This window comes from Mustela nivalis (genome assembly GCF_964662115.1).
Source record: "Mustela nivalis genome assembly, chromosome: 11".
Classification (NCBI taxonomy): Eukaryota; Metazoa; Chordata; class Mammalia; order Carnivora; family Mustelidae; genus Mustela; species Mustela nivalis.
The window spans coordinates 53,882,182-53,909,662 of record NC_139030.1 but is presented as its reverse complement, the minus strand read 5'-3'; the positions used below and the strand labels follow the sequence as shown (position 1 = coordinate 53,909,662).

The following is a 27,481-nucleotide window of genomic DNA, read 5'->3' as shown; positions in this document are numbered from 1 at the left end:
TTCTGAAAGTTACAGCAGGGGCGAATGTGAAATATCAGGTGACCACTGTCCCAGATTATAGGCCACAAGAAGTCATGTGCAAATTATATAAGGCCCTTCTAGATCTTGATCGTTTTCTTTGAAAAGATAGTTCCGGTTAAGATAGTTCTGGTTAGTCTTTAAAAAGAGTGAAATAAAATGCAATCAATAATGTACCACTAATAGGTACAGTGTAAATATTATAGTATAGTAATAATTTAAGAACCTACTAAAAGTTACCCTGAAAAAAAACCCAATATATTTCAAAAATAATTTTAAACTGATACTTGAAAATACGATTCGATTTTAAGATTATAATAAACTCAGAAAATATATAATATTCAAAAATACTTTTTAGTTTTATTAACAAGTTGTGGGTAACTTTTTCAATTGATAGCTTGAGATTTTATCATTCTTCCTAAGTTACAAACAAGCACTGTAATTGAAATCCAGTCTGCAAATAATTCATCCAGAACCTTCAAGTTTTCTTCATATTTTGTGTTTGAGAATTCAAATGTTACTCTAGTAAATGAGGACAGAGAGATGTTTTATATGCATATTTGATGAAAATACTATAGTTATGTAAAATCACACAAGAACACACCAAATCATTTTTTCCAAGATTTAATTTTAACTAATGAATTTTAGATGATGAATGTAATGTCAATCCAAATCTTTGCTTATCTGCAATGCACAAGCTATTTTTTGTAACTTGTAGGTGAAATAGATTCTTTTCACCACGGCAACATTTTTCTCCCTTGGTTACAGTCTTTCTTTTTCTTTTCTTTTCTTCTTTCTTTTCTTTTTTTTTTTTTTTCCCCGTCGTGAGTCCTTTTTCTTCAACAGTTTAACAAGTCACTTCTGGTTTGGTTAAAGAGCAATCCTAGCACAATAATGTTTCAACTTGCAAGGAAGAACACCCTTATTGAGTTGATAGAACTCCACCAGCTGGATTAGATCCGTAAATCTCGTGTGGCCATCGTCCAGAGTGTGGAACAGGTCCCCATCATCCTCCACCTAGTGGAGGGAAAACAGCAAACTGGTAAGAAGGGTGAAAACCCACAAGAACAGCCATACTCTATTGCATACTGTGTCTTCAGACACTAAAATGAACAGGTGGACAAAACTAAAGATAGTGGGGAAAAAACCCTGATGATGGGTCCACTTTTTTTCTGTAACTTTACTTGCACACAGATGAAATATCATCTGACCCTAGGATGCACCGGGTGGCTCTACTTTCTCTACCTCAAATTCTCCCAACATTCTGTAGTTAGAATAGTGTGACTACTATAAATCAAGAAACGGTGAGAAATCTGCACTATTCAGTATAAAAGTAAACAGAAGATGTTAATGCTCCCACAGACATTAATCTCCGTATCTGAATGTTGTCTAACAGCCTCACTTAGTGTATTAGAAAGAAATAGTCATATAATTTCTATCCGTAAATTGATTCTGAAGCAACCAAACATTATGTTAAGAGGATGACAGCTGCTTCTTCTGCTGCTGCTTTTTTTCCTGGCAGTGAGGCCTGGTGACATTCAACAACTCATACTCACCCAGGGGCATTATGTGCATACACAGTGAAGTTGGGAAGATACTTCATACGGACTTTGGATAATTCCAAAAAGAGGCCATTCAAAAGGAAACGCTAGCAAGGTAGCAATCATATGTAAAACTTCCCTGAAAATAGATGGGATCTCTATTCCACATCACCAGGTTCCGACACACAGATCATGTGCATACACACATGCACACACACACGGAGAATATCAGCAGGAGAGCAGCAAATATCCCAAAGCCAAGCTGTGCCACTGAGAAACAGAATTATAGATATTTTTGAAATGTGCTCAGAATGGTTTAAATGTTCTCCGGTTCTGCAGCACCTGTGTATCTATCCATCATGATTAAAAACAAAACTAGGAAAACAAAAAAACCTGTTTGAGATAAAGGAGCAAGGGTTTGAAAATAATGGTTTTTAGAGAACCGCTAGTAGAATTCAGAAAGAATCTTTGGTGGCCTTTTAACAATAGGTGGCATGGGGTCTATACAATATTGATAAATCATATTTCATGGAAAAAGGGAAATTTAATTTTTATAATTCCTGTATATCGTATATGAATTCAGGCTCATAAAATCATTTCTGCCAAACTTAAGTCTAGTCAAAACACAAGCTCCCCGGTTATATTTAATAAAAGATCCAAAGGAAACCAAAGTTTCCAAAAGCTGATGCATTAAGATCATCTCTAATATACAAATGTGAAATCACAAATTACTTACTGGTATAATTTGAAAATGCTTTATTTTTTGTCCATGACTCATTGACAGTACGAAAGTTTTGGGGTTACTCTGACTATCCCGTACCAAGAAAACTCTAAAGAGAGAGAAGGAATTTTAATATGTTTCTATATTTACTCACATATTTCATAAATATATAGCATGTAACAAACCCAGGAAATATATTTATAAATGTAGCCAGAGTTCTCCTTTTCTGTGTTTTATTCAAAGATGAGAGTATCCAACATGGTAAGCAATATGGTATAACATAATCTTATTCTATAAAACTGTCATCAGTGCTAATTTCATTTTAATAGGATAAATATACAGCCCATTTGTCAGATTGTTCACTCATAATAAGCAACATAATGCTATGCTGACATCAATAATTAGTGCTATGTTCTTCTTCCATTGGAGAACTGGGTATTTACATGTAACAAGTTTGTGCAGAGAATGGGGCATTAGCGTATTATTACTTGAACTACTGCATTACGTTAGTCCCTGAAAAGAGAAAATTGCTTAGAATGAAATCATTTTAAACCCCTCTTCAACACTGATCCCCCTTTTTCTTTTGACTCTGGTTCCTATGTTACATATACAACAGAAAGTGAGAAATGAATATATTCTAAAAATATCAACCCTGAAATCATCTATTCAATGTTTGAGTACAATGTCTTAAGGAAAAGAAACACCCAAGCAACATATATTTTAATCTAGAAGAATGCAGCAGAAAAGCCTCTATAACGTCAGGCTAGCAAAATATAACACATGACCTAATGACCTAAGAGGAAAAATGCTGCCAGGCGTGGATTCTTATTTACTGGCAATACGGGGCAAAAACCAGCTTTGTGTTAATTGTTGGCAAACAGATTGTGCAAACAATCCCCGCTGGTGACTCCAATGTTAATCTCACTGTGCCTGGGCACGGAATTTGAGCGATCACAGATGTCGGATGAGATTATCCATTTCATTTGTCCTGTGTGAGATTCCTACATTACATCACTGGGAGATGGGACAAAAGGGAGGTTCACTCATAAAGCACGCTGTAATTCCTTCCCCATCCCCGAGTGGATCACCACTACCATCTAGTGGACTGCCTGGCATCATCACATCTTCCCAAAGGATTCTGCCCCCCTTCCTCCATTTTTTATTAAAAATTTTAAAAATAATAAAAAATAAAGATATTACCATTCTTTATGTAGTTATTTCATTCAACTTATAAAAACTAGGCTTGAAAGTAGGGAAATTATAATCCTCCAAAACATTTTAACAATTCCTTATGATTTATTTCTCTTCTTGGTCTCATCAGATTGTAATTCTGCTGATTGTTCACATTTATATCTAAAAAGACTGCTCCACATAGAGAAGTATATTAAAATCTTCTCTTATATACAGTCTAGTGAAATGCTGACTTGCTGTTAATAATCTTCCATGTGAAGATGCATTTTTATCCAAATGTCAGTATTAAATCACCTTGAAATCTTGTCATCATCTTAAGCCAACCCTTGAAGATAAAAGACCCCATCACCACTTGTTTAAATTGACGCTGGTTTCTCATCCAAACCTCAATACAGCCTCCTTGATTTGCACTGCATTTGAAAAGGGAATTTAGCCAGCATTACAGGAAGTAGTTGAAAGACCAAGTCATTTGAGAAAAAGAAAACTCTTCAGATGGTAAATATTTCATAATACAATTTACATTTCTCTTCTATCTCCCATGGTACCCCACTAGAAGATGACATGAGAAACACTCAAGAAGTACTCTTTTCAAAGCTTTATACTACTTAAAGCTGTGAAAATTTAGAGAAAATGGGAATATAAACAGAGAGGAAAAAAATAAAACAAGCAGTCAAAATATATAAAACAGAGTTTTTTAACTAAATACAGTCTGCACCAAACTTAAACCTATATAGAACATGTAAGATTATGCCATGACACAAACCATACTTTGGAATCATATTATATGTTTTTGACACCTCAAAACAAGTTCAGTTTTTTCTTTTATTTATTTCACAAGTAGGCAGAGAGGCAGGCAGAGAGAGAGGGGGAAGCAGGCTCCCTGCTGAGCAGAGAGCTGGATGCGGGGCTCGATCCCAGAACCTTGAGATCATGACCTAAGCCGAAGGCGAGGCTTAACCCACTGAGCCACCCAGGTGCCCCAACAAGTTCACTTTTAACTGAGATACTAATATTGGCACAGTAGTAGGAGTAGTTACTAGTTAACAGCAGAGGATCCTATTCCGTCATCTGTTCATTTACGCACAAGTACTAAGCACACGCAATACAACAGGTATTATCTAGATACTACTAGGATATGATGGTAACCTGCAGAACAAAGTCACTTCTGTTTTATGATAACTTGAAGTCAAAACTATGTGTATTAACTAAGTAATTACCGATTCTAAGAGAAATCAAAATCACGACCATTCAAAACCCAACTTACCCATCCACAAGTCCCTGCTGAATAATTAACCGCTGAGCTTCATCCCTAGAAATTTTGTGGTGAAACCATGGCTGGGACCGGTGAATGGCTGAAGAAATAAAATGGAAGAATACAGAGCTTTGAAATCCTCCCAGTTTAATTACATATTCTTCCCACCAGAGCTACCCAGTCACCTCCCCCTTGTGCCCATCCTTCCAAACAGTCCCCGCGAACAGGCACAGACATACCCATGTTTGTGGCAGAGCTCTGGGAAGAGGCAGTTGGGCTGCCGTGGGTGGCCAGGCGTAAACAACCTTTTTTCTGCACAATGAAAGGGGAAACAAATTTCAACTTTTAGGGTCAGACAAACTCAAACCATAAATATTTTCAAGAATGTGAAGCTATTTGTACCCTCCAAGCAAGTCCTTCTTCAACAGCGACTGAAAGGGCTTCTGTGGGATTTTCTATAACTCTGCTTTTCTGTCCTGAGAAGTCCATTGCTACGAGAGAATTTTCTGATATACTTCTCTGGAATAAAAAAAAAAAACAAAACAAAACAAAACGCACGTTTTTTACCACAAAAATAACTTTGAATGTTATCTCTCAGTGTTTTGCTGACAATATATTTCCCCTCTAGGATGTGATTGTAAAGGTGGCTGGCAGGAAATTTAAAAAGTCAAAAGTGAATATTTAAGATAAAAATAGTGCTATGAAATATTTTGGTTAAATAAGTTACATAGTTTTTGTTAAGGTCACTGAATTAAGTGGTTGAGAAAAGAGATTAAAGGCTTTCAGAGTTAGCTTGTCTTTCTCTTAAAAGAACCCTATCTCTTCATACTATCTGGTAAAATAGGAAAATACCAATTTAGAAAGGAGCAACTCTTTCTGTGGCTAAAAGATGCACCACTTCTGAACTAATCTCTATTATGATTTGAGATTCATCCTTTATCATTTAAATGTCAACCCTCCCTACCGACAAAGCAGCTGTTTTATAAATTTAGAATAGACAAAAGCTGTAACTTAGATTGACTTACAGCACTTCCTGAGAAAGAAATAGTACTCCTATTTTATAACGGAACAAACTATACTACGTATTTTAAAACTGTATCACACCAATGTTCATCTTACTTAGAAAATAAAATTGAGTGATGTCTAGGTGGCTCAGTCTGTTGAGAAATGACTCTTGATTTCGGCTCAGGTCATGATCTCAGGGTCTTGGGATCGAGGCCCATGATGAGCTCCACACTCAGTGGGGAGTCTGCCTGAGGATTCTCTCCCCCTCCCCCAGCTCATGCACACGTGCCCATGCGTGCATCCTCTCTCTCCTTTTCTCTCAAATACATACATACATCTTCAAAGGAAGATAAGACAATTTAGTGAAATAATGACTCCGCTAATTCCATGGCATTAAAATTTTTATGATTTTCTATGTGAATATTTTTTTCATCCGGTGAGGATGCCCATGGAAAACTGAGAGCTGCGAAGATAAATTTGACTGACAAAAAAAAGAACCGATACAGAAGGAAGACATCTCCAAACAAACATAATTTAAACAAATAATAGTCTTCCTTTGGCGTTACTTTTCATATTCTCTGAAGGTGAAAATATCGAAACCTGGACTTCATTTTTACTTTTTGTTTAGGGCTCTACTTTGCAACCATCTTTTAAAAAAGAGTGCCACTCCCGTCATGCATCCTAAAAAAAAAAGATACTTATCACATTTCCAGTCAAGAGCCTCAGTTTGTAAGAAGAAACATTCTCCCAAAGGGGGAAAAAAATATTCAAAAACAGCATGGACAATGTTTAACACTTACTCCCTACTCGTTACTAGAGGAGTGAAACAATGAATGGGAGTTCTATTGGTAAAGGGAGAGCAGTGTGCCTACGGAGACTCACTGCTCAAGACTATTTTATATCTCTCCACATGGATTCAGTCCTTCCTAGCTTGGTCTAAGAGACTGTAGTTAAATGTATGCTTGAAAGAACACCCTGTCCATGCAAAAAAACAGGAAAAAAAAAAAAAAAGAGGGGCTCACTTATCACTGCGTCATACATCCTACATCATTAGCATTTGCCAGCTCCTCTTTAAACCCTGCTGTAGTGGCCCACAATCTTATTAGGGTTCATCTGTATTTCTAGAGATCTGTCATGCAATCTTCCATTTGTTACAGGAGCCTTTGTAACCGACAGCTGCTCTTTGCAGACAGACACTGTCTCTGCAATCTCTCTCTGCTGTCACACCTTAGCTCGCCCTTCTTTCCCACACCCCACCCGTGATCTTCTGTGTGGGGCTGTAGACCAGTCGGATACCCTTCTGTTTTGCCGACATTAATGAAAAGCCTTCACTTGCTCAAACCACAGAGTAACTAATTTCAATCATAATGATAGCTTTATCCTTAGAATATCTTACTTCACATGCCAAGATGCGAGCCATAATCACAAGGTCCTGATAACATATAAACACTGTTAGGAAAGAAAAATAAACATAACCAGTTGTTTTTGCTTTTGTTTGCCTACAATACAACAGGATAGAATATAAAACAAGGTCCCATGTTCCATAATTACTTGACATTAGAGGGAGTCTACAACACAAATAAATATTTTCGTTTGCTACATTAACGACACTAGGGAACACACAGGAATATAGCAAATGTTTCCTACTGAATAGCAGGTGGCGGATGAAAAATTAATAGTTTACCTTTGGTGGACAAAGAAATAGACGTGAAGCAGAATCTGACTTGAACTCAAAAGGTCATTTTCAGCTCAATTTCTTTCACATAAGAAAGCAATGTTGATAACATTCCAAATCAGTGTATTTCTCAAACATCGGTCCCTTTTTCTAGCTCTTTCTTCTGGTGGAATAAACAGGGCAAACCCTGGAAAAGGGTCCATGATTTTAAGGACATCTCTCTTTTTTTGAGAAAGAAAAGACCTGGGTAAACCCTGGATTATCCCAGCCACAGCCTGAGCTCAGATCCAGCCACTCCTAGTGTGCTTTGGACATGAAATGTTTTTCAGGCAGTCTAGGTCGGTGGCACACTCTGCCACCCCGCTTGAAAGACGGAGATACACCTTCAGCACAGTCCTCAGCAAGAGGGCACAGAAGTTCCTGACATCGTTCTCTCTGTTTCAGACAGAGCCAGAGGACATCAGAGATGTTATCAATTCCCAAACTTAAGCACCTGTCCCCCTTATTATACACTGCAGGCTACCAGTGACTAAACCAGGGTCGCACAGGCAGCTTACGGTAAAAGCAGTGGCAGATACTGACTCTTTCCAGTGTCTTTTATGGACCACAGAGGGGGAGGTACAGGGAGTGCAGTTTTCAACATCTAGCTCAGGGTCAAGAATGAGGAATATAAGGCCTTGAGTCGACCAGTTTTTCCCATCCCAGCTGTCCAGTCAGCACCCCACTAACAGATGCTTTTTTGTGCTGAAAAGGGCCAAATATTTGGCTTCCTGAAATATCTGCTGATGATTCTCATTTCAAAGGCAGATGAGGTGGCCATGATGTGCTGTAGATAGCTAGGATGTTGTATTATAATATAAGACTTTTTTTTTCTTATTTTCCTTCTCAAAATGTATCCCTGGAGAAGTTAAGAATATTGTTCCTTTAAAAATATATAACTGTATCCTCAGTTTTCTATGAGTCTCACTGAAGACAGTGTCTGGAAGAAAACCAGCAGTCGCAGGTTAGGAGCACTGGCACCCATTATACAGGTCACTGATTCTTCTGTGGTAAGCTAGAAAGGTGGGATTCTAGATAGACATCAAAGTACATATAAATACCTCCCAAAACATCTCAGTTTCCTTCACGTAAGTTAAGAAGAGTGGAGATAGAATTCCCAAGTACTATTCTGTTTGATCTTGACAACGGCCATACAGGACAGCCAGGTCCTCCTCCACAGGCCCCTACAGAATCCCTATCGCCTACTAGATTCACTCAAGACGTGTCCTTTCCTATATCTGATGTTGAACAGGCAAAGTCACACTATCCAAACTGCCATGTATACAGTGATCAACAGTAGGACCACTTTCTGGGGAAGTGGCAAGAATAATACCATGCTTATGAGCTAATGACAGTGATGAGACTAGACAGTACTTTCTTGATGACAATTTTCTCCTGTGATTAAGAGGACACTAGGCAACAGCCTCTAAATGTACCGCTGTTATTAACATGTTCATCCTAATACCTTTAGACTCTAAAGGAAATTTAGAAGGATTTAGAAAAGGATTAAGATAAAATCCATCATTCTTTATATACATGTGGATTGAAAGATAAAGGTACTGACAAATTATACAAATACTCAACTAAGGCCACTGCTTTTATAAAAATTCATTCCAGTCTTTAGTTTCTTATTTTAGAGCTTAAAAGTAATATGATACAAAGATGAGAAGTTACTCCTCCATAACTTAAAGCAACGTAACTACAGCACTGGAGTTCTTTTTTCCCTATTAGTCTATCAGACTTTGTAATCAACATTATTTCATGCCTCATTCCTAGAACTGAGCATTTCATCTGCCACATTACATGCGGGGAAATGCGCCTTCCTTGGTCACAGCCATGAGGGGCATATTTTTAACCTAAGTGGAAATGCAGCATGTTAGCTGATTTCTAACACAGGCGCATATACTCAATATTAAGAAGCAAGGACAAAAATGGCCAAAAATAAGCTTAAAGTTCAGAAACAAATCTCTTGTGTTAATGCACAATAAATTAAAATTAGATTCTAAAGAAGGGAAAAGATGTTCTGTGTGTGTCTGCAAATAAATATTCAAGTTGCAGGTAGTATAAATCTGAGAAGTGGTGTTAGACTTAATGTAATGCACAAGCTCTATTCTGGCTTGCAGTTTTTGGGTTTCCTGAAGAGCAGTCTGCTTTTCAAGGACTTAGACCTTAAAACATTTTATTGTTAGAAGCTCAAAATGCAAGAGCTTACCTGTGTTAAGTGCAGCTCTTAAAACTTCAAGCCACTGGCATCTTTATATTAGGCTATTACAATCCCAAAATCAATATTAAACAAATAAACCACAACAAAAATCAGTGGTTAAGGAAACATCCACAATCCCAAGGAAAATACTCTAGAAATTGTATTAAAATGAAATCCTCAAATGTTGTAATAGAATGATTCACATAACTCTTTCAAATATTTACAAATTTTCTTTTGCATAGAACATTATCTATTCTAATATTTCAAAGGCATTATATTATATTATAATATATATTATAATAATATTATATTATATAATATATAATATTATAATAGATATTATATTCTAATATCTATTCTATATCACATAGGCTGCAATCATGTGAAATCCTAGAATAAATAATTCAGTAACGTTATGTTAGGATGGTGTCCCGAGTTACTTTGAAGGAAAGAACATAGATGTACCGTAATGTACGTTTATAATGCAATATTATTGCAAATTGATATAATGTAAATATAAAATACATAGGTTAATAAATAAGGTCCTTACCATGGGTGAGACACTCTGAGAACTGCAGCCACTTCTACCTTGATATGGATGCATGTAATTCTGGTACAGCTGCATGCCATACTGCGGAACAAATAAATAAAAACACATTCCCACCACTTTTACTACACAGGTAAATTGGGGAAAAAAAATCAATACTTTAATTAGTTATATATCATAACATAAAAAATAAAAATGATAAGCCTTTCTTAAATCAAATTAGTAAGGCAATCATAATTTTGAAAGGTAAACTTTTACTGCCCTACAACGATACATTTAAAAAGACAGTGTTTTTTTTGGACACCTGGGTGGCTCAGTCAATTAAGTGGCTGCCTTTGGCTCAGGTCATGATTCCAGGGTTCTGGGAATGAGCCCCGTGTCGGGCTCCCTGCTCAGAGGGGAATCTGCTTCCCCCTCTGGCTACCACTTTCCCTGCCTATGTTCTTTCTCTCTCTCTCTCTCTGATAAATAAACAAATTTTAAAATCTTAAATAAATAAATAATTAAAGGAAAGGAAGGAGTGAGAGAGAAAGAAAAAAAGAAAGAAAGAAGTGTTTTTTACTTGAACCCACACTTAAGGTCTAGCTCACCAGTATAAAGATCTGTAACTGACATTCCTACTCATTATTCTTAGAACCAAAACCACTTGGAATGGCATATCACCTAATAAAAAGAGAGCTTACTTGGGAAGGATGTCAGACTTTTTGGAACAAAGACTCTGAAAACCTTACAGGCATCTTAAGTGAAACAGGGTAAAATTCACTGTAACTCTTCAATGACTGATTGACGAATTATAGTGTCTCTTCAGCAAATCCATCAACCTGGTCCTATGGTAAAGATTCTTGACACTGCAGCATGTTCTACTAACAATACTCTTACTGCATTGTTTAATTTTTAGCTTTAAATTCAGGGAATCAAAATGGTACGGACCTCACACAAAGGGTCACAAAATACAATGTAAACTGCAGTAGGGAAAAAATGCAGCATCTTTATTTTCAGGAAGTAGCATCGCAAGACTCAGCTGCCAGGCTATGATTAGAAAGTGGGTCTGGACTGTGAGTGGATTATTGGAGTTGAGAAAACTAAGAATGCTAACTGCCATGACCAAACTTATTTTGGAGGGCTCACCGTATGGAGCTATAAGGTACTCCCCTTAGATTTGATCCACTTTATTGAAAGAAAGAAAGAAAGAAAGAAAGAAAGAAAGAAAGAAAGAAAGAAAGAAAGAAAGAAAGAAAAAAAAGAAAACAAAACAAAACCATAATGGGACAGAGAGGCCTTTACATTTCTTTTCTTTCTTTTTTCTGGCTATCCTCAACAATTCTATTTCACAGAGCCACAGTGAACCCAGAAGTAGGTCCTACATAAAAGAGACTGGGGAGACATCACGGAATCCAATCTCACTGGTAGGATGAATTCCATTTAAACATTCCAACAGAGCTGTTTCTTTACTGAAGACTATTTCCCTAAAAGCAATTCCAGCAAACTGGATCTATCTGGTAATTAGGTAGAAAAATCAGAGGGCGGCATGGAGAGTCTCTTCTTCCAAGATTTGGCTTTTAACACGAATACAAACCCACATTCATTTAAAATTCTTTATGTTGACTTCTTTATCCAATTATTTCCTGTTATAAAAATTGCATTTTTTAATTTACAGTTTGATTGACATTAATGGGACCTAATGAAATTTACTTTAAAACAACTCTAAACCTACCACAACTATAAAAAGAAGACAGAGGAGTTTAATTCCCAGTCAAGTTCATTTTGGAGAATACACACTAACCTCTAACCAATACTTTCACAAGGTGTACGCATGCCGTTTGGTCGCCTTTTATTTATCTGCAGTGGAAAGCCAGCTACCTGCTATCAAGACTGTTCCTTCAAAGGTCTATTGTGCCTGGTACCTGCAGTGTTGGGTAGCTGCTTCTGTGCTGTTGGTGGTTGTTGGTAAGTACTTAACTCTGGAGGACAGGTAGGACATGAGTCACCTTAACACGTCCCTGTCCTACAAAGGGGCAGGTAAGGGACCAAACTATATAAGAAGCTAGCAGAGTTCTAGTTGAAGGGATGGGGAGAAGACAACAGGGAACCAAGGCACTGTACATAAACAATTCTCAGATTTTCTATGTATCTCAATATAACTGGAATGCCTCCAAAGAGAACCAGAGACTCTTCCTCTGCTACTAACAGTTCACATGTGTGTATGAAAAAAAAAAAAAGGAAATAAAAATTAAACAAGACGCCAAATTCTCAAGGCAGGATCTAGTAAGAAGCGTGTGAAGAAAATCCCATGCTCTTTCAGTCTAATCAACATAACAGCCTCTGCTGTCCCTGCACCTCCCACTAAGCTCAGTGATAAGCTGGAAATACAACAGACATCCAGAGTCGAAAATCAAAAGATACATCTAACACCACCTGAGTCCAGGTGCACTAGCCAGGGGGATGAAGCCAGTGCCCAGCTGACGACAAGCTGCAGGGGAACCACCTGCCTCCCCTATTAGAGTCCTTCAAATACGTCATGCTGGCAAGCCCTGGCTTCCCATATCGAGGTATTTTAAAGGGTAAAGCAGGTCATATCACTTTCCCATTTGAAACTGTTTGGTGGTTTATCATTGCCTTCAGGGTAAATGTTCTCCCTCTATGCCTCATCTGGAAAAGCTTTACCACAATTAATAAAGGGGGAGAAAAACAACATAGGGAACATGGACAGGGTAGGCAGAATAATGGACCCCAGAGATGTCCACATCCTAATTCCTGAAGCCTGGGAATATGTATAGATCCAATATAATCACAAGGGCCCTTAATAAGCAGAAGGGGGAGACAGAGAAGAGAACCAAGTCACAGCATGAAAAGGTCTCAGCTCCTCAGTGCTGGTTTTGAGGGTAGAGAAAGAGACCATGAGCCAAGGAATCTGGGCAGCCTCTAAAGTCTGGAAAGGGCATGAGAAAATGGATTCTTTTCCCAGAGTCTCTAGAAGAGAACTGGGTCCTTGGACACCTTGCATTTATGGCAATAAGACCCATTTCAGACTTCCTGAAAGACAACAGTGTAGGATAATAAATTTGCATTGTCTTAGGTCACTAAAGTGGTATAATTTGTTACAGAAGCCATAGAAATGAAACAGAGCATCTTTGAAGTGGACATTTGTGCCTTGGAAAAGGCTTCAAAAAGATCAAATGGAAAAAAAAAAAAAAGTGAGAAGGGGACCATCTTCCAGGAAGCATTCTGGATATGGAAGGATCAAAAGAAAAAAAAAGAAAGAAAGAAAGAAAGAAAGAAAGCTTTTACTATATTTCATCAATTCTTAGACACGTGCTTCTTTTCAAATTTTAACATTCATAAATTTGCCTTAACTATAGCATTATATTCACTGTTGACCAAGTGACTTGTCACTGCCTGAAATGTTTAGTGAGATCAAAAAATCATTCCCATCAAACTTTGCAGAAGGGAGGCCACTGGCTAGAAAGACAACTCCAGAGACCATGGCAAAGCACCTGTCTGAGAAGTTCTGCCTCCTTGAAGCTCTTGACAGCACAGAGTAAGATAGTCTGTATGAAATATGGGTATCCATGGCTCTGAGATAAAAATGATTTCGGAAAGCCAGTCTTAGAATATGAAGTTTTAGAGATGCCTCACATAATTTATTTCGTGTGTGTGTGTGTGTGTGTATGTATGTACACAAAGCTGATAAATGATGAAAATCTACATGTACAGGCTTAAATAAATCTAAAATAACTAGATAAAAATAAAAATCATAGGGGATATGAAAGCATCATATCATAGTTTTATTGACATAATTCTTTTCTTTCTACTTATACAAAAAGTAATGCTGTATCCTTGGCACTAAAGGAAGTGTGCTCACCACCTATTTCAGAGTTGGGTGTCTGAACTTGAGATCAAACTAGAAGGGAGGAAGCCTTGACTAACCAGGTTGGAAAGCATCTCCTTTACCAGCCTCTCCTGATTTCCAGAGTTCTGATGGAAGGAAAGAGAGAACCAGAGACCTCAAGGTATTGTCTCTACTATAATTGTGATAGGTTAAAGTATTCCAAGGAGTGACAGCCTCTTCATCTGTAAAAAGAGAGGACTGGATGAGGTCACTGGTTCTTAATCTGGAGTTCACTCACTAAATCAGGATCCCAGTGATGGGGCCGGACACACAGAACTTCAGAACATGCCTCAAGTGACTCCAGTGCACATCCCGAGTCAACTAACTATTACTTCCCTGATCAGTTGGTTCCCAACACTCTCTAAAGTTCTTTTTTTCTTTTTATATTTTTACATTTTATGACAATGAGGGCAACATAGAAGCAATTACTTACCATGAGGGTTTCAAAGAATCAAGACTTCTAAGCTTTGTTGAAACCGAAATCATGACAGTCATTTAACAGTAGACTATTTGAAAAACAAACCTCTTGTAAAAAGGTAACTATAGTGACTATCTGCCATGACAGCAAAAGGAAGCAAATTTCAGAGTTAATCCAAAAGCTTCCTTTAAGCCATTTAAAAAACTTTCTGCCAATATCACTTCACATGCACTAGGAAAATTATTTTTAAAAAAAAGGAAAATAACAAGCATTAGTGAGGATATGGAGAAATTGGAATTCTCACACATTGCAGGTGGGAACATTAAACAGTTTAGCTATGTGGAAAAATTCTGGCAATTCTTCAAAAGGTTAAACACAATTACCATATGACCAGGAATTCTACTCCTAGGTATATACCCTCCAAATTGAAAACAGGTATCCAAATAAATACATAAACACATATGTTCATAGAAATGCTATTCAGAAGAGTCAAAAGATGTCAACAACCCAAATGTCCATTAATGGATAAATGAATAAACAAACACACACACACACAAATATTATTCAACCATAAAAAAGGAACCAAGTACTAATATACACTATAAGGTAGATGGACCACAAAACAGTATGCCAAATAAAAGAAGTAAGACACAGAAAATCAGATATTGTATGATTCCATTTCTATGAAATGTCAAAATAGGGAAATCCTAGAGAGACAGACATAGATACGGTTGATTGCCAGGAGCTGGGAGTTTCCATTCGAGGTGATAAAAATGTTTTGGAGCTAAAAGCTAGAGAGATGGGGGCGGTGCACAACATTCTGAATGAACTAAATGGCACTGTATTGTTCACATAGTTACAATGAACACAGATAATATGTTCATCAGATTAGCCCAGTTGATTAAAATAGTTAATTCAGTTAATTTTATGATATGTGAATTTCACCTCAATTAAATAAATTAAAAGAAAAAAATAAAACTATCTTCCCAACATGGTATGAGGACTAATAATTCTGATTCTGATTATTCTGCCCTTCTTCAAAAGGAAATGGTTGATTAATTTTTAAAATTATGAAGTGTTAAATTTATTAGAATAGAAGCTTTGAAATTAAATATGTGCTTTCTGTACATTCTGGAAGAAATCATTCTATGTCTTTCTTCCCCAAATAACTTTTAAAACTCTTCTTCCTCTCAAAATGCTTCCCAGTAAACTATGCTTATTTTAGTTGTAACTTCTACTTAACACAAAGGTGATATTTTAATAGTATATTATACTAAAATTTACATTATAATTTGAAGTAAACTGGAAAGCAACTTATACAACAGTTAAATGAAGTGTAAAACAATTGCACTAGACATACCTAGGTGGGCACGTTTTATAATACACGTCATGGTGGATTGATGACAGTATTTTAAAAATACAGACTGAATCATTTATAGAAGGTTTTTTAAAATTTTAATTTAATTTAATTTTTTTTCAGTGTTCCAAAATTCATTGTTTATGCAGCACCCCCAGTGCTCCATGCAATACGTGCCCTCCTTAGCACCCACCACCAGGCTCACCCAACATCCCACCCCCGCCCCTTCAAAGCCCTCAGTCTGTTTCTCAGAGTCCACAGTCTCTCATGGTTTGTCTCCCCCTCCAATTTCCCACAACTCACTTCTCCTCTCTCATCAGTTATACTAGCCGTATATGTAATACCCTTGAGAAAAAAAAAAAAAAATCAGAGCATTTCTAAAAATGGAATACTTACTCTACGTACAAGATAAATGCATTAGGCTATTCCACTCTACTAATGTTTATCTTTTAGATAAAAAAAAAATACAAACATTTGGGTATACAGACTTACAGTGAGTCTTCGCATTTTGAAATACAGCTGTTTTCAAACTTTGATGGCACTCACAGCATTAACAGAAATTCACGCCTACAGTGAGATTACCTTAAGCAATCTAATCGCAGTCACCCAGCACGTCCTACTCTGCTCTTCTTCTGCACAGAGCATTTTCAGGTCTCGGGGCCCTCCCGCTTTGTTAGGCTAGAAGGCCACAGCACATTGTTTATCGTTAATGCATATCTTGAAGGTAACACCTGTTGAAATAAAAGCCACTAAAATTCTCCTATATATAAGAGAAAGCTGTCTCTTTTTCAAAAGAAATTAAAAGAAACCCAAGCTTACCTAAAAGGCTGAGGCTTGCTTTATTCATCTATCAAAATATTAAGCCTGTACCTTAAAGCAGAATCCATAGTTAGTCGGTGCTCCGTGTTTTTTTTTGCCTGCCAGGGACACATATATATCACTATTGCCAAATTCGCTGAAAAACTGCAAATGCCGTGGTTCCTTTAAAAAGATACAAATGTGAGAGTTGAAATGAATCCATACTTTTGCATGCTCTCTTTTGCATTTCTATTATATTACATAATTTACACCTTGGCAAAACAATTATTCTAAATAATGGCACAGAAATACAAAGGGAAGAAAAATGAAGTTACTGTATCCTTCAAGAACCAGGAACTTAATACAGTATTATTTGAGAAGTGGTGATTCGTTTATCATTTAACGGCCAATATATGCAAAAATCTTCATCTCCCTATTTTATTTTTTATTTTTTTTTCTTAAAGATTTTATTTATTTATTTGACAGAGAGAAATCACAAGTAGATGGAGAGGCAGGCAGAGAGAGAGAGAGGGAAGCAGGCTTCCTGCTGAGCAGAGAGCCCGATGCGGGACTCGATCCCAGGACCCTGGGATCATGACCCGAGCCGAAGGCAGTGGCTTAACCCACTGAGCCACCCAGGCGCCCCTTCATCTCCCTATTTTAAAATGTTCTCTTTAACCACCATTTCACGAATCTCAGGGAGAGACAGCAGCAAAAATGTCTTTTAAAAATGTTTTCCTTGTCCAGGTTTCAAATAGTGATAGTTCGACAAAGGCAAGAAGGGTGGTTTGAGCCTCCACAGCAGTTAGAGGAAAAAAAGGAGAAAGAGACAAAGATTCCTGCTTCATTTAGAAAAGATCCCCCTCCCCTCTGGGTACTACCTAGCACCCCACGGCAAGCAACGAGGCAGGGGGCATAACTACCTTCTGTATGAAAAGAAGGTAGCTGATACAGATGAGGTCTGGGAAATTACCTGGCAGTTGAATGTTTCTGATTTTCAAGGTAAAGTGGAATCATGTACAGCTATTTCTTCTCTGGGAAATCCATGAGATTTAAAGCTGGTCAAGGGAAATCACTGGGTCATATTATGCTGTGACAGGTTAATAACTTGGAGAAGTGCTTAATTCTGGGGTTGGATGTATGATCAAAACTGACCAAAAATGCATTTGTTCTTTAAAACCTTGCTACTAGTAGTGTGGTCCCAGACCAGGACCACAGGCATCACCTGGGAGCTTATTAGAAATGCAAAACTCTGTGGCCCCACCATAGACCTACTGAATCAAATTCTGCATTTTAACAAGATCCTGGGTGATCCATAGGCACTGAAAACTAAGAAGCAGTGCTCTAAAACAAAACCAAAAAGACAGAAAACCCAGAACAGTAAGCAATTGGAGCAACCCATTCAAATCCATATCCAAAAAATTTTAGTCATTTACCAGCAGGCTATTCCATCCCAGATGACTAGTAGAGCGACAGTTTCTGTGTATGTCACTGTCCTCTGTGTGTCACTGTTCTTAGGCATTTTGATCTAATGAATGGCTACAGTTCCCATCTCCATAGGAGAATAAGGCAGAAAAGAAAACTGTTAAAAGAGATCCAGCCTAGGGCCCTTGGAACAAGGGAAGAGGAAGGAGAAAGGTACTCTTACTGTCATGGCCTTTAAAACTATTTTTTGATAGAAACTGATTTGCTAGTAAAAATGTCTGATTCCTATGAAGAAAAGATAAAACCAGCCCTGTCCACTGATACTGTAGAAGTCTGTGAAGCTGTCTTCTGGATATAAGAGAAAGGCAGCTTGAGAAAATCTAGAAGGCTGCAGAGGCAGGATGAGGTTCATGTCTTGACTGATTTTTGCTCTATTAGTGCAGATATATCAAGACTTATGATACTGTACGATCCGAAGCCTGAGCTGGCATGGTGAGCAAAGTCCACGCACGCATATGTGTATATATGGCGAGAATTGGGAGAGAGGTGTGGTACTTAGACGTTTCTCTGTAAATAAAAGTCACAGGCACATCTCCAAGGCTTGTAGCAGTGGTTAACTAACTCCCATGCAGCCCACATCTTCAGAAAGTATAATAAATCAAGACCTTCTCACAGAAAAAGGACAGGAAATAGTCTCTTTCCCAGGCAGAAATGTCATATTAAACATTAGATAACATGCATAATTTATGTCAAGGTCATAATCCTTGAGGTTACCTAATACCTTGTATTTCTTTTTTTCTTTTTTTTTCTGAGGGGAAACTTAAAATCATTTTTATGTATAGATTGTGGAACATGACCTCATTAGACACAGGCTAGAGAGAAGAATATTATGTACTGAAAGTACAGCAAAGTCAGACACCAAGTTGAAAAGAGCAAAATATGGACTGAGAATAGAGGTTTGATGCCTGTAATTATGCCTGGCCAGGGAGAAGACCAATGTAAGGTTCAAAGCATGGATCCAGTAGACGGAAGAAGGAGCTGCCCTTTGTGTCATGGGTGGGCAGGGAAAGGAGGTGAAGGCTGAAGTGAAAATATAATGGGCAGTTGATTTTAATGAGAAACCAGTTGAAGAAATAAGAATTTAGGAATGAAAGAAACATTGTCATATTTTCCAGTGAAGTTTTACTGGAAAGAGTGCAATCAATATGATTACTGATTTAGAAGCCACTTTTCTCTGATGTTAAAAGTATAAAGATATGCATGTATTTGTTTAAAAAACACCTTCATATGTAATTTCATACTCAGGAAACAGGGAAACGAATAACCTCATTAAAATTTAGACTAGGGAGACTCTAAAACCTTAATTACAGAAATAGGTAATTATTTATCCTAACATTATTCCTGATAGAAAAATTTGAAAACTAGTTTAAATGTTCAGGAAAAACTGGTTGAATACTAGTAGTCCAATGACATATACTTAAAAACAAAACATTTCTGTGAGGGAATGTGACACTAAGTAGAGCCCTGTGCCAGCACTTACACTTCAAGGAGACACACATGTGACGTGCACACATGTGAACAGCAAAGAAGGAAAACTGTGTATGAGGGAAAGCTGAGGAAAGTCTGGAGGAGTCAACTTCACTCCTTGTGCCTCCCTATCACCCGAAAATCTGGTCACTGTCATTAATTGTTTTCTGGGCGTTTCCACTCAGATGCTTCATCCTTAACACAATAGATCTAGAACTAAGATCATTATCCTACTTCTAAGATAATGTGATAGTAAACCTCTTTTTCCTGTCTACGCTATTAAATCACCGCCTATTTCTTTACTTCTTTCTCTAAGAACATCTCAAATGCTTCCTCTCTTTTTGCACCAATCAGTCAACAAAACCTGGCCAGCTACTTCTTAATCTTGTATCCATCCCTTTCTTCCCCCTCCACTGCTCATCGTAGGTTAGATCCTGTCACCTCTACTCTGGATTACCGAATGACCATCTATTCAGCATCTGTGCCGCTAGTAAATCTCTCTCTCTCTCTGTCCCCCAGCTCCCTGCAACCTTTGATCCCTCCCCCTTGTTCTTCTTTTTTCCCCCCTTTCTCACTCTATCTACCAATTTTTTAAGCTCCTTATGGCCATAGTAATCTTACAACTTGATCATCTCACTCTCTTGCTCAAAATTTTTCACTGGCTTTCTATAGTGAGTTGAGTGATTATCCCTGCTCCCAAAAGATATATCCATGCCCCATCCCAAGAAACTGTGAATACCACCTCATTTGGAAAAAGGCTCTTTGCAGAAGTAATGAAGCTAAGGATCTCAAGATGAGACCATTTTTCAGATAATCTATGTGGGTCCTAAACCCAATGACAAATGTCCTTATAAGAGACAGAAAAGGCCACATAAAGACAGGGAGGCTGGAAGGAGGCTGCCACAAGCAAATGGGTGCCTGGAGCCAAGACTACCCAAGACAGAAAAGCCTACAGAAATTTAAAGGATCACATAATGATAGCGACCAATAAATAATGGATGAACATTTCCAGCATAAATATAAACAGAAATTTTCAGATTAAATGCATATGTTGAGAATCGAGTAAGATTTATCAGAATACATTTGAGTGCACCTAGAAATATAGTCAGGGAAATTACTGAACACCAATGAGTATCATGATATTTGAAAAACAGCCAGAGAAAAATGACAGATTACCCACAAGGAATTAACAATGTTGTCTGACAACAACAGATGCATGAAAACAGAATTAAAATACCCACCATGAAAACTCTCAAAATTAGTTTTACTTGGGATGCCTGGGTGGCTCAGTCTGTTAAGCCTCTGCCTTTGGCTCAGGTCATGATCCCAGGGTCCTGGGATCAAGTCCTACATTGGGCTCCCTGCTCAGCAGGGAGCCTGCTTCTCCCTCTGCCTGCTGCTCCCCCTGCCTGTGCATTGTTCGTTCTCTCACAAATAAATAAATAAAGTTTTTAAAAAGTTTTATTTGAAAAGGATCAATGCGTTGCATACAACGTCAGCACTTATAAAACACGGCGTAGTTCACTGACTAGACCACACAGACATAGGGACAACATGGTGCCGAGCATTGTGGGACTGACAAGGGCGAGTGGTGGTGTGGGAGCATCTGCACGTGTGCTTGTGCGACTGCATGTACAGCTGTACGCACTCCAGCACACACACAAACATGTGCCTCCACCACCAGTCATCACACAACCCCCTTTAAATCTATAATGTGGCTAAGGAGACAAAACTGTCACACGCGCAAAGGAAATAAAAACAATTACAATTCAGCGGAGCGTTACTAACTGCATCAACAAAAACAGAAGTTCAGGAGGAGGCAAGATCAGGAGGACAACCTAGGTGGAAAGAGGAGACATGGACTGTGCCGGACCTCATAGTCTGTAGCCAAGGGTAAAAAGGAAGGGGGTGAATTTGGTGAGAGAAATGAGCACGGTATGTGGTCACAAAATAAGAGCATCTAGATTCCATCACAGGATATATGTTGAAACTAGTGGGGAACTGAATAGTCCGTTTTTAAACTGATTATGGCAAATGTTTGGGATCTAAAATCAATGTACCAACTCTTGATATCCAGTAATGAACTAATAAAAACAAAGGAAAACCCACTTTCACTTACAGTTCATAATACAACATGGACATTTCAATTACCTTTGATGTCCCTTTAGTAGAAAAATATAAACCAGATCTTCTTAGAAGGAAGTAAATCTTTTTCCAGGACTTCTTTCCCTGCTCTTTTGCATGTAAGAAGCCATGGATTTCAGGGTATGTGCTTGAACTCAGAAACATCTGCAAGAAAAGTTAGACATCCTCATGTTGTTTCCGAATCAGTTACTGTAGCCTTCTAGTAACCCAAGATTTCAAATATAAACATGCAAACTCTAACTGTGTCAATATCACTTAAACGTATCATTATAGGCATGGCAATATAAATACAATAGAAAATAAATCAGTCTTTTGATAACCTGAGGCAAATTCCAAATGAAAATCTGTTCACAAAATATATACTCTAAGTGGTCAGGACTTAGTCAAACACTAGAATCATAAGTTTTTTCAATGTCTATTTGAAAAGCTAGATTTCATCTAAGAGTTAAGTCCTGATACATTTCATCCTTTTCTATGATTTTCCCTGAGAACCTATCAGCTTCATTACAGTGCAAGTAAAAGACCACAATCTTGACTTCAATTACTGAATTGTTTAGAAAGTTGAGCCATGTTCTCCTCCCTGATGAAGTAAAGCAAACAATCTTTTCTCTGTCCTCCATGGGGTTCAGTAGTGGGTGGCTAGAGTACATTGTGTTTTCCAAAGAGAACTGCAACACTATCTCCTGTCCCACATGCTCTTCTACAAAGGGATCTTGCCACCTAACCGTGCAGGGCTGGAGTCTGTGTCTCTACCCCCTGAATCTGGGCAAGGCTCTTATGACTGCTTTGACCAATGGAATACAGCAGAAGTGACAGTCAGCTAGTTCTACTTCTAGTTCTAGACCTTAGCTGGCCTGACGGCCTCCACTAGTTAAATCCCGGAAGCTAGCGGTCACATAAGAAATATGACTACACTGAGACAGCTCTGCTGTGAGAAGCCCTATGTGCTAGTAAAGCCCTTGAGGATGGAGACCCCATGTGGAGAGAAGAGAGGCCAGTGGGCAGAGGGGACACATCATGAAAAGCCATCTTAAGAAGGGGAACCTCAACCCCCAGGGAGTCAACATACCTCAAAGATGACCCACCCAGCTAAACCCTCTCCGAATTCCTCACCCACAAAGTTGTTGGCAAAATGTGAGTGGATACTTAAGCCATTAAGGTCTGGAATAGTTTGTTACAATGTAATAATGAACTGAGACAGTAGGCATGTGCTGGTCAGGGAAATGAGAATGAAAATGAATAGCTCTGTGTGAGTGGTTGTACTCAGCATCCTTAATAAGACGATGGAAATGCATTAGCATCTCATTAAAAGAAGAAAACAGAAATCCCTATGAATAAACAAATGCAAAATGGAAAAATGTAAAGTAAGAGAAATTACTCTCTAAAACGATGTGACATATTTTAAAAGGTTACTCAGGGAAACGCTGAGAACAGATATGTATGTTTTTAAGTAAATTATTAAAAATTTTTTTAATTTAATGAGCCACAGTTATTAATTAATTGACATGCAAAACAGGCGAGTAGGTTTTTTAGTTTGAGTGCTTTCCAAGTTATTAAACCAAACCAATTAAATTTTAAAAAGGGAGTCAGAGAGGTCATACTAGAAAGAGAAGAAACATTTTAAAAAGTGGAAACGTTGCCTCAGTGGAGAGAAAAGGTCAGAGGCACATGCAGGACTATCTGATTCCAAAGCTATGATTTTTCTTGTTTTTGTAATTTCACATTAAAGTCATATAACTATATTAGAGGAGAATTGGGAAAAGGAGTTGGAATAAAAGCTCCAACGCACCACCCTGTCACAATCCAGTGGTGAAGCACAGAGAGGGCCTGGGAGCTGGGCCCTCCCCTCGGGCACAGCGGTCGACGCCCCTGCCATTCAGCCTAGTATTCTGATGGGGTGTCTGTGAAACCTGGTAGCGTAGAAGAAGCTTTTAGGAAAATCTCTTGAGACTCAACATATGTCTAAAATATTATGAAGAACAAAAATGAAATATAAACTATTAAAAAGCCCATAGAAATACAGATCTATAACACCCAATATATTTACTGATATACTTAACTACCAATATATTTCAAGTATTATCTCTATCAGAAATATTAAAAGCTGTCTTCTTTAAAGATCAGAGAATACTGAGTGGGTTTCACGATGCCTGTGGGCTTAGATCAAACAGTAACCATTATAAAGACATTACTGAACATTAACCTGTTAAAAACTGCAGAGCTTCTGATGTGAAATCTACTGATCTATGAAAAATAAAATAATGAAAATCATTGTTTGATTGAAATGAAAATACCTTTTAAAAAATGATCACATAAAGCCACAGCCAGTTTGGAAGAAATGAGCCCCAAAGATGCAAAATTAAGGAGATTTTTAATTAAGTAACTAGTATTCTTAATTCAGCTAAGACATTTTAGAACTCTGCTCAAGAATGCAACATAGCTATGACACGTCAGTATACAAAATATATGTTTTTACATCTTTTTTTCTCCTTTCATGTAGTTGCTAAATATTTTGAGACAAATAGGATTGGGAGCATTTGCTATAAAAGTTAATATTAAATATCTGTTAGCAAAATGTCTACAATTTACTGGGGGTTTTGATTTAAAGACTAATATAGTCTTTAAACACATCACAGAACAAAATTCTGCCAAGTTTCCTTTCATGATACACATTTTTTGAACACATTTTTTTAAACACTGAAAATCCTTTGACAATTGGCCAAAACTAGAAAGAATAATGGTGTTAGGAGCCTTTCCTGAGTCAGGGACTTCTTTTTTCAGGTTTTGTTCTTTTCTTTCCTATTGTTTCTTTTCTTTTCAGGTTCACCTCCAGCAAAAATTCATCCATCAAGGTATAACATTTCAATCTGGGCATGTAAAAATATGGACCTTAAAGTTTCCCTTTATTACACTGTTTCTTACAGACTTTAATGGAAATATATCTTACCTGCAAAATCTGTGTGGGGGATATTTCACCATTGGTTTCAGTTGCAAAGGATACCATATGCTCTGGAAAAAAATACTGACAAAAAGATATAGGTCATATTATCTCAAAAGCCATGCTAGAAAAGATTTAATTATGACTCTATATTCAGGTATCTTCATGAAAAGGTAGGAGTACGGCCCAAAGATTAGCAGGCACCCTCAGATAATGCAGATAAAGAGAGAACCACCTTCATCAAGTTCAAAACAATGCCTTCAGGATGACAATGTCTCTGCTCCCGTATCTCTTCTCTGAGTCCTGTGGCCACTCCAGCAGATACTAAAGGACCATCAATTCCATGTCACAAAGTCAAGACTCATAGAATTAAAGGGTATATCTAAGGTCACAGTCACAGGACTTGTCTTAGAGCCAGAGAACTAAAAGAACCAGGACTTGTCGTAGGGCCAGGGAGCTGTAAGTCAGGTCCTTTCCAACCTTGTTCAATCATAAAATTCATCCAGGCAGTTGTTTAAAATAGGAATTCCCAGGCCTTGTTCCTGGAGTGTCTGATTCAGTAGGTCTGGGTACTCTCTTCTCCCCCTGGGTAATTTTATGATCAGACACATTTTGAAAATATAGACTACTATACTTCCTCCAAGGACAGGGTTTTACAACTATTCTATTACTATCTGATCTAACTCTGTGGTCAGTATTAGTTACACCATTTCTGATCTCCACCCACTAGCAGCCCCGTCCCTCCACCCCCGAAATGACAAGCAAAAATGACTCCAGACATTGTGAAATCGCCCCCAGCTGATAACTACTGCTCTAGGTCTACAAAAGGAGTGTAGAGCCTTGTTCAAATAATAGTAATAATAATAAAATATAACCAAAAGCAAGCACTATAACCATATGCCTTTAACTATAAGCAAAAGCAAGCACTATAACCATATGCCTTTAACTATACTTTTAAATTCCTGCATTTAATAAAGATTCACAAAAAGAAAATAGTTTCCCTTCAAATTCTAATTCTATTTAATTTTTATTAGGATGCTTTTATTTTCTTTGTCAAAGATCATCCCATTATATTTTTATTAATAAGTTCAAATAAAAGAGAACATAAGAGGTCTTCCAGGGTTTGAAAATATTCTATTATAGTGTGTATCATATATTTTTCATAAAGGATCATTTCAATCCAATTATCCAAAACTTCGTGTAGAAATATGTTACAACTGCAGAGACAAAAACAATTTAAAATAATGAGCCCAGAGGCTATTCTGACTTCTCCAGATCCCTAGTCTTCACTAGAATGTGATACACATTTTTTTTTTTTTTCATTTAAAGAGAACTACCATAAAAGTAGTATTTATTAGATAATGCTCTGGTCTTTTACCTCATTTCTATTTAGCTCAGTTATTACTGCACTGAAAAAATATTTTGGAACAGCAAGATGCATGTCAATTTGAAATTTTTAGCTAAGCTATAGCATTCCCAACAATCATCTATCTGTTTTTAGGTTAGAAATTTTCTTACTTTAATTTCCAAAATTCTGTGAAAATTGTTCAGCTATAATACTTTGGAGCTGCTTATGGATATCTAATTATTGATTCCCAAAATTAAATGTATAATAGTTTTCTTAGAAAGAAAAAAAAAGAAATAGCTCCCAAAACAGTTCATTGGAACTTCTGTGATAATGTTGACTAATCATTGTTAGAGTACGAAGAAACGTTAACTGTGATGTTCACAGAACAAAGTTTTTACTTACAATTTACCCAATGGGGAATTGCATTTGATTTATGATGACTCTTTTCTTCACATAAAATAAAATAACATTTAACAAATTCATTATTCCCCATAACTATTCATAAGGATTTCACTTACCATTGGGTTTTTAAAGAATTCATATTTGGCATAATTTTTTCTAAAGTATAGTTTATTCTCTTCTTCCATTCCCCAGTTAGACAGCACTTCAATCACCAGCTCATGGTCTTCCATTGTTCTTTCTGTAAGGAATGTTTCAGTGAATATGTCAACAGACAGATGGACGGATGGACGGACAAATGAATAGACAAACATGTAGGTAGAAAGAAATATATATGGACACATGTAACTGTATAAATTTACAGATTATATTATGTATGTATCTTTATCAAATATAGGAAATTTCAGCTCAATTCTAGAATAGCCAGATTGATACTATTTTAGCAATTTTGAATTAGTAATATTGATTTTTTATACCAAAGCAGACTGTAACCTGAGGAGAAAAATGACAAGATATCACAATGCACTCTTTGTTAATTCTCAATTCCTTTTATTGCTATGTAAATTATAATTAAGTTTGATAATAAATCTGCATTAATAATGCAGAAGCTATTCTTTTTTCTCCAATTCGTCATGATGTCAAAATTAAAATATTTGCCTCAAGGTTGAACAATTCACCCCATTAGGAGAGAAAAATTTTGACAGGTTCAAAATACATTTAAGATACATAGTCTGGATAGTTGAGAAAAATTAAAGTAAAAGCTTTAAAAGAAAAAATTTTAATGCAAGAACATACAATTTTTAAAACACCTAATTTCTTGTGAGACTTTATTATTTCAAAGCTAGTGTTCAAACATTAACATATATACCTAAATATACTTATATATTTATATATAAATACCTATATATAGGAATATATTAATATACCTAAATATATTTCAGGTACGGTGGGAAGGCACTTGGGAGGAAAGGTACTTAAATGAAATAAGCAAAAACAACTTTACAGAGGGGAACAAACCATGCACAATTCCCATTTTAATAAGAAA

The 27,481-nt window shown here is 37.1% G+C and overlaps 1 protein-coding gene across 4 annotated transcripts in view; it reads right to left on the bottom strand.

Moving 5' to 3' along the window:
- Positions 1–626: 626 nt before the first annotated feature.
- Positions 627–27,481, bottom strand: part of GRB14 (growth factor receptor bound protein 14) — a 114,211-nt gene continuing 87,356 nt past the window's right edge. For 2 of the 4 annotated variants that reach the window (XM_082691238.1, XM_082691241.1), the window contains 11 exons: positions 26,556–26,677; positions 24,699–24,773; positions 21,758–21,895; positions 16,727–16,837; positions 16,439–16,534; positions 10,196–10,276; positions 5,126–5,242; positions 4,963–5,035; positions 4,736–4,823; positions 2,296–2,389; positions 627–1,035 (listed from right to left, as the gene is read on the bottom strand). In XM_082691238.1, the coding sequence (XP_082547364.1) occupies positions 889–1,035; positions 2,296–2,389; positions 4,736–4,823; positions 4,963–5,035; positions 5,126–5,242; positions 10,196–10,276; positions 16,439–16,534; positions 16,727–16,837; positions 21,758–21,895; positions 24,699–24,773; positions 26,556–26,677 (1,142 nt within the window). In that variant the 3' untranslated portion in view covers positions 627–888. The remainder of the gene's footprint in view (positions 1,036–2,295; positions 2,390–4,735; positions 4,824–4,962; positions 5,036–5,125; positions 5,243–10,195; positions 10,277–16,438; positions 16,535–16,726; positions 16,838–21,757; positions 21,896–24,698; positions 24,774–26,555; positions 26,678–27,481) is intronic. The other 2 variants (XM_082691240.1, XM_082691239.1) reach the window with 2 other exon arrangements.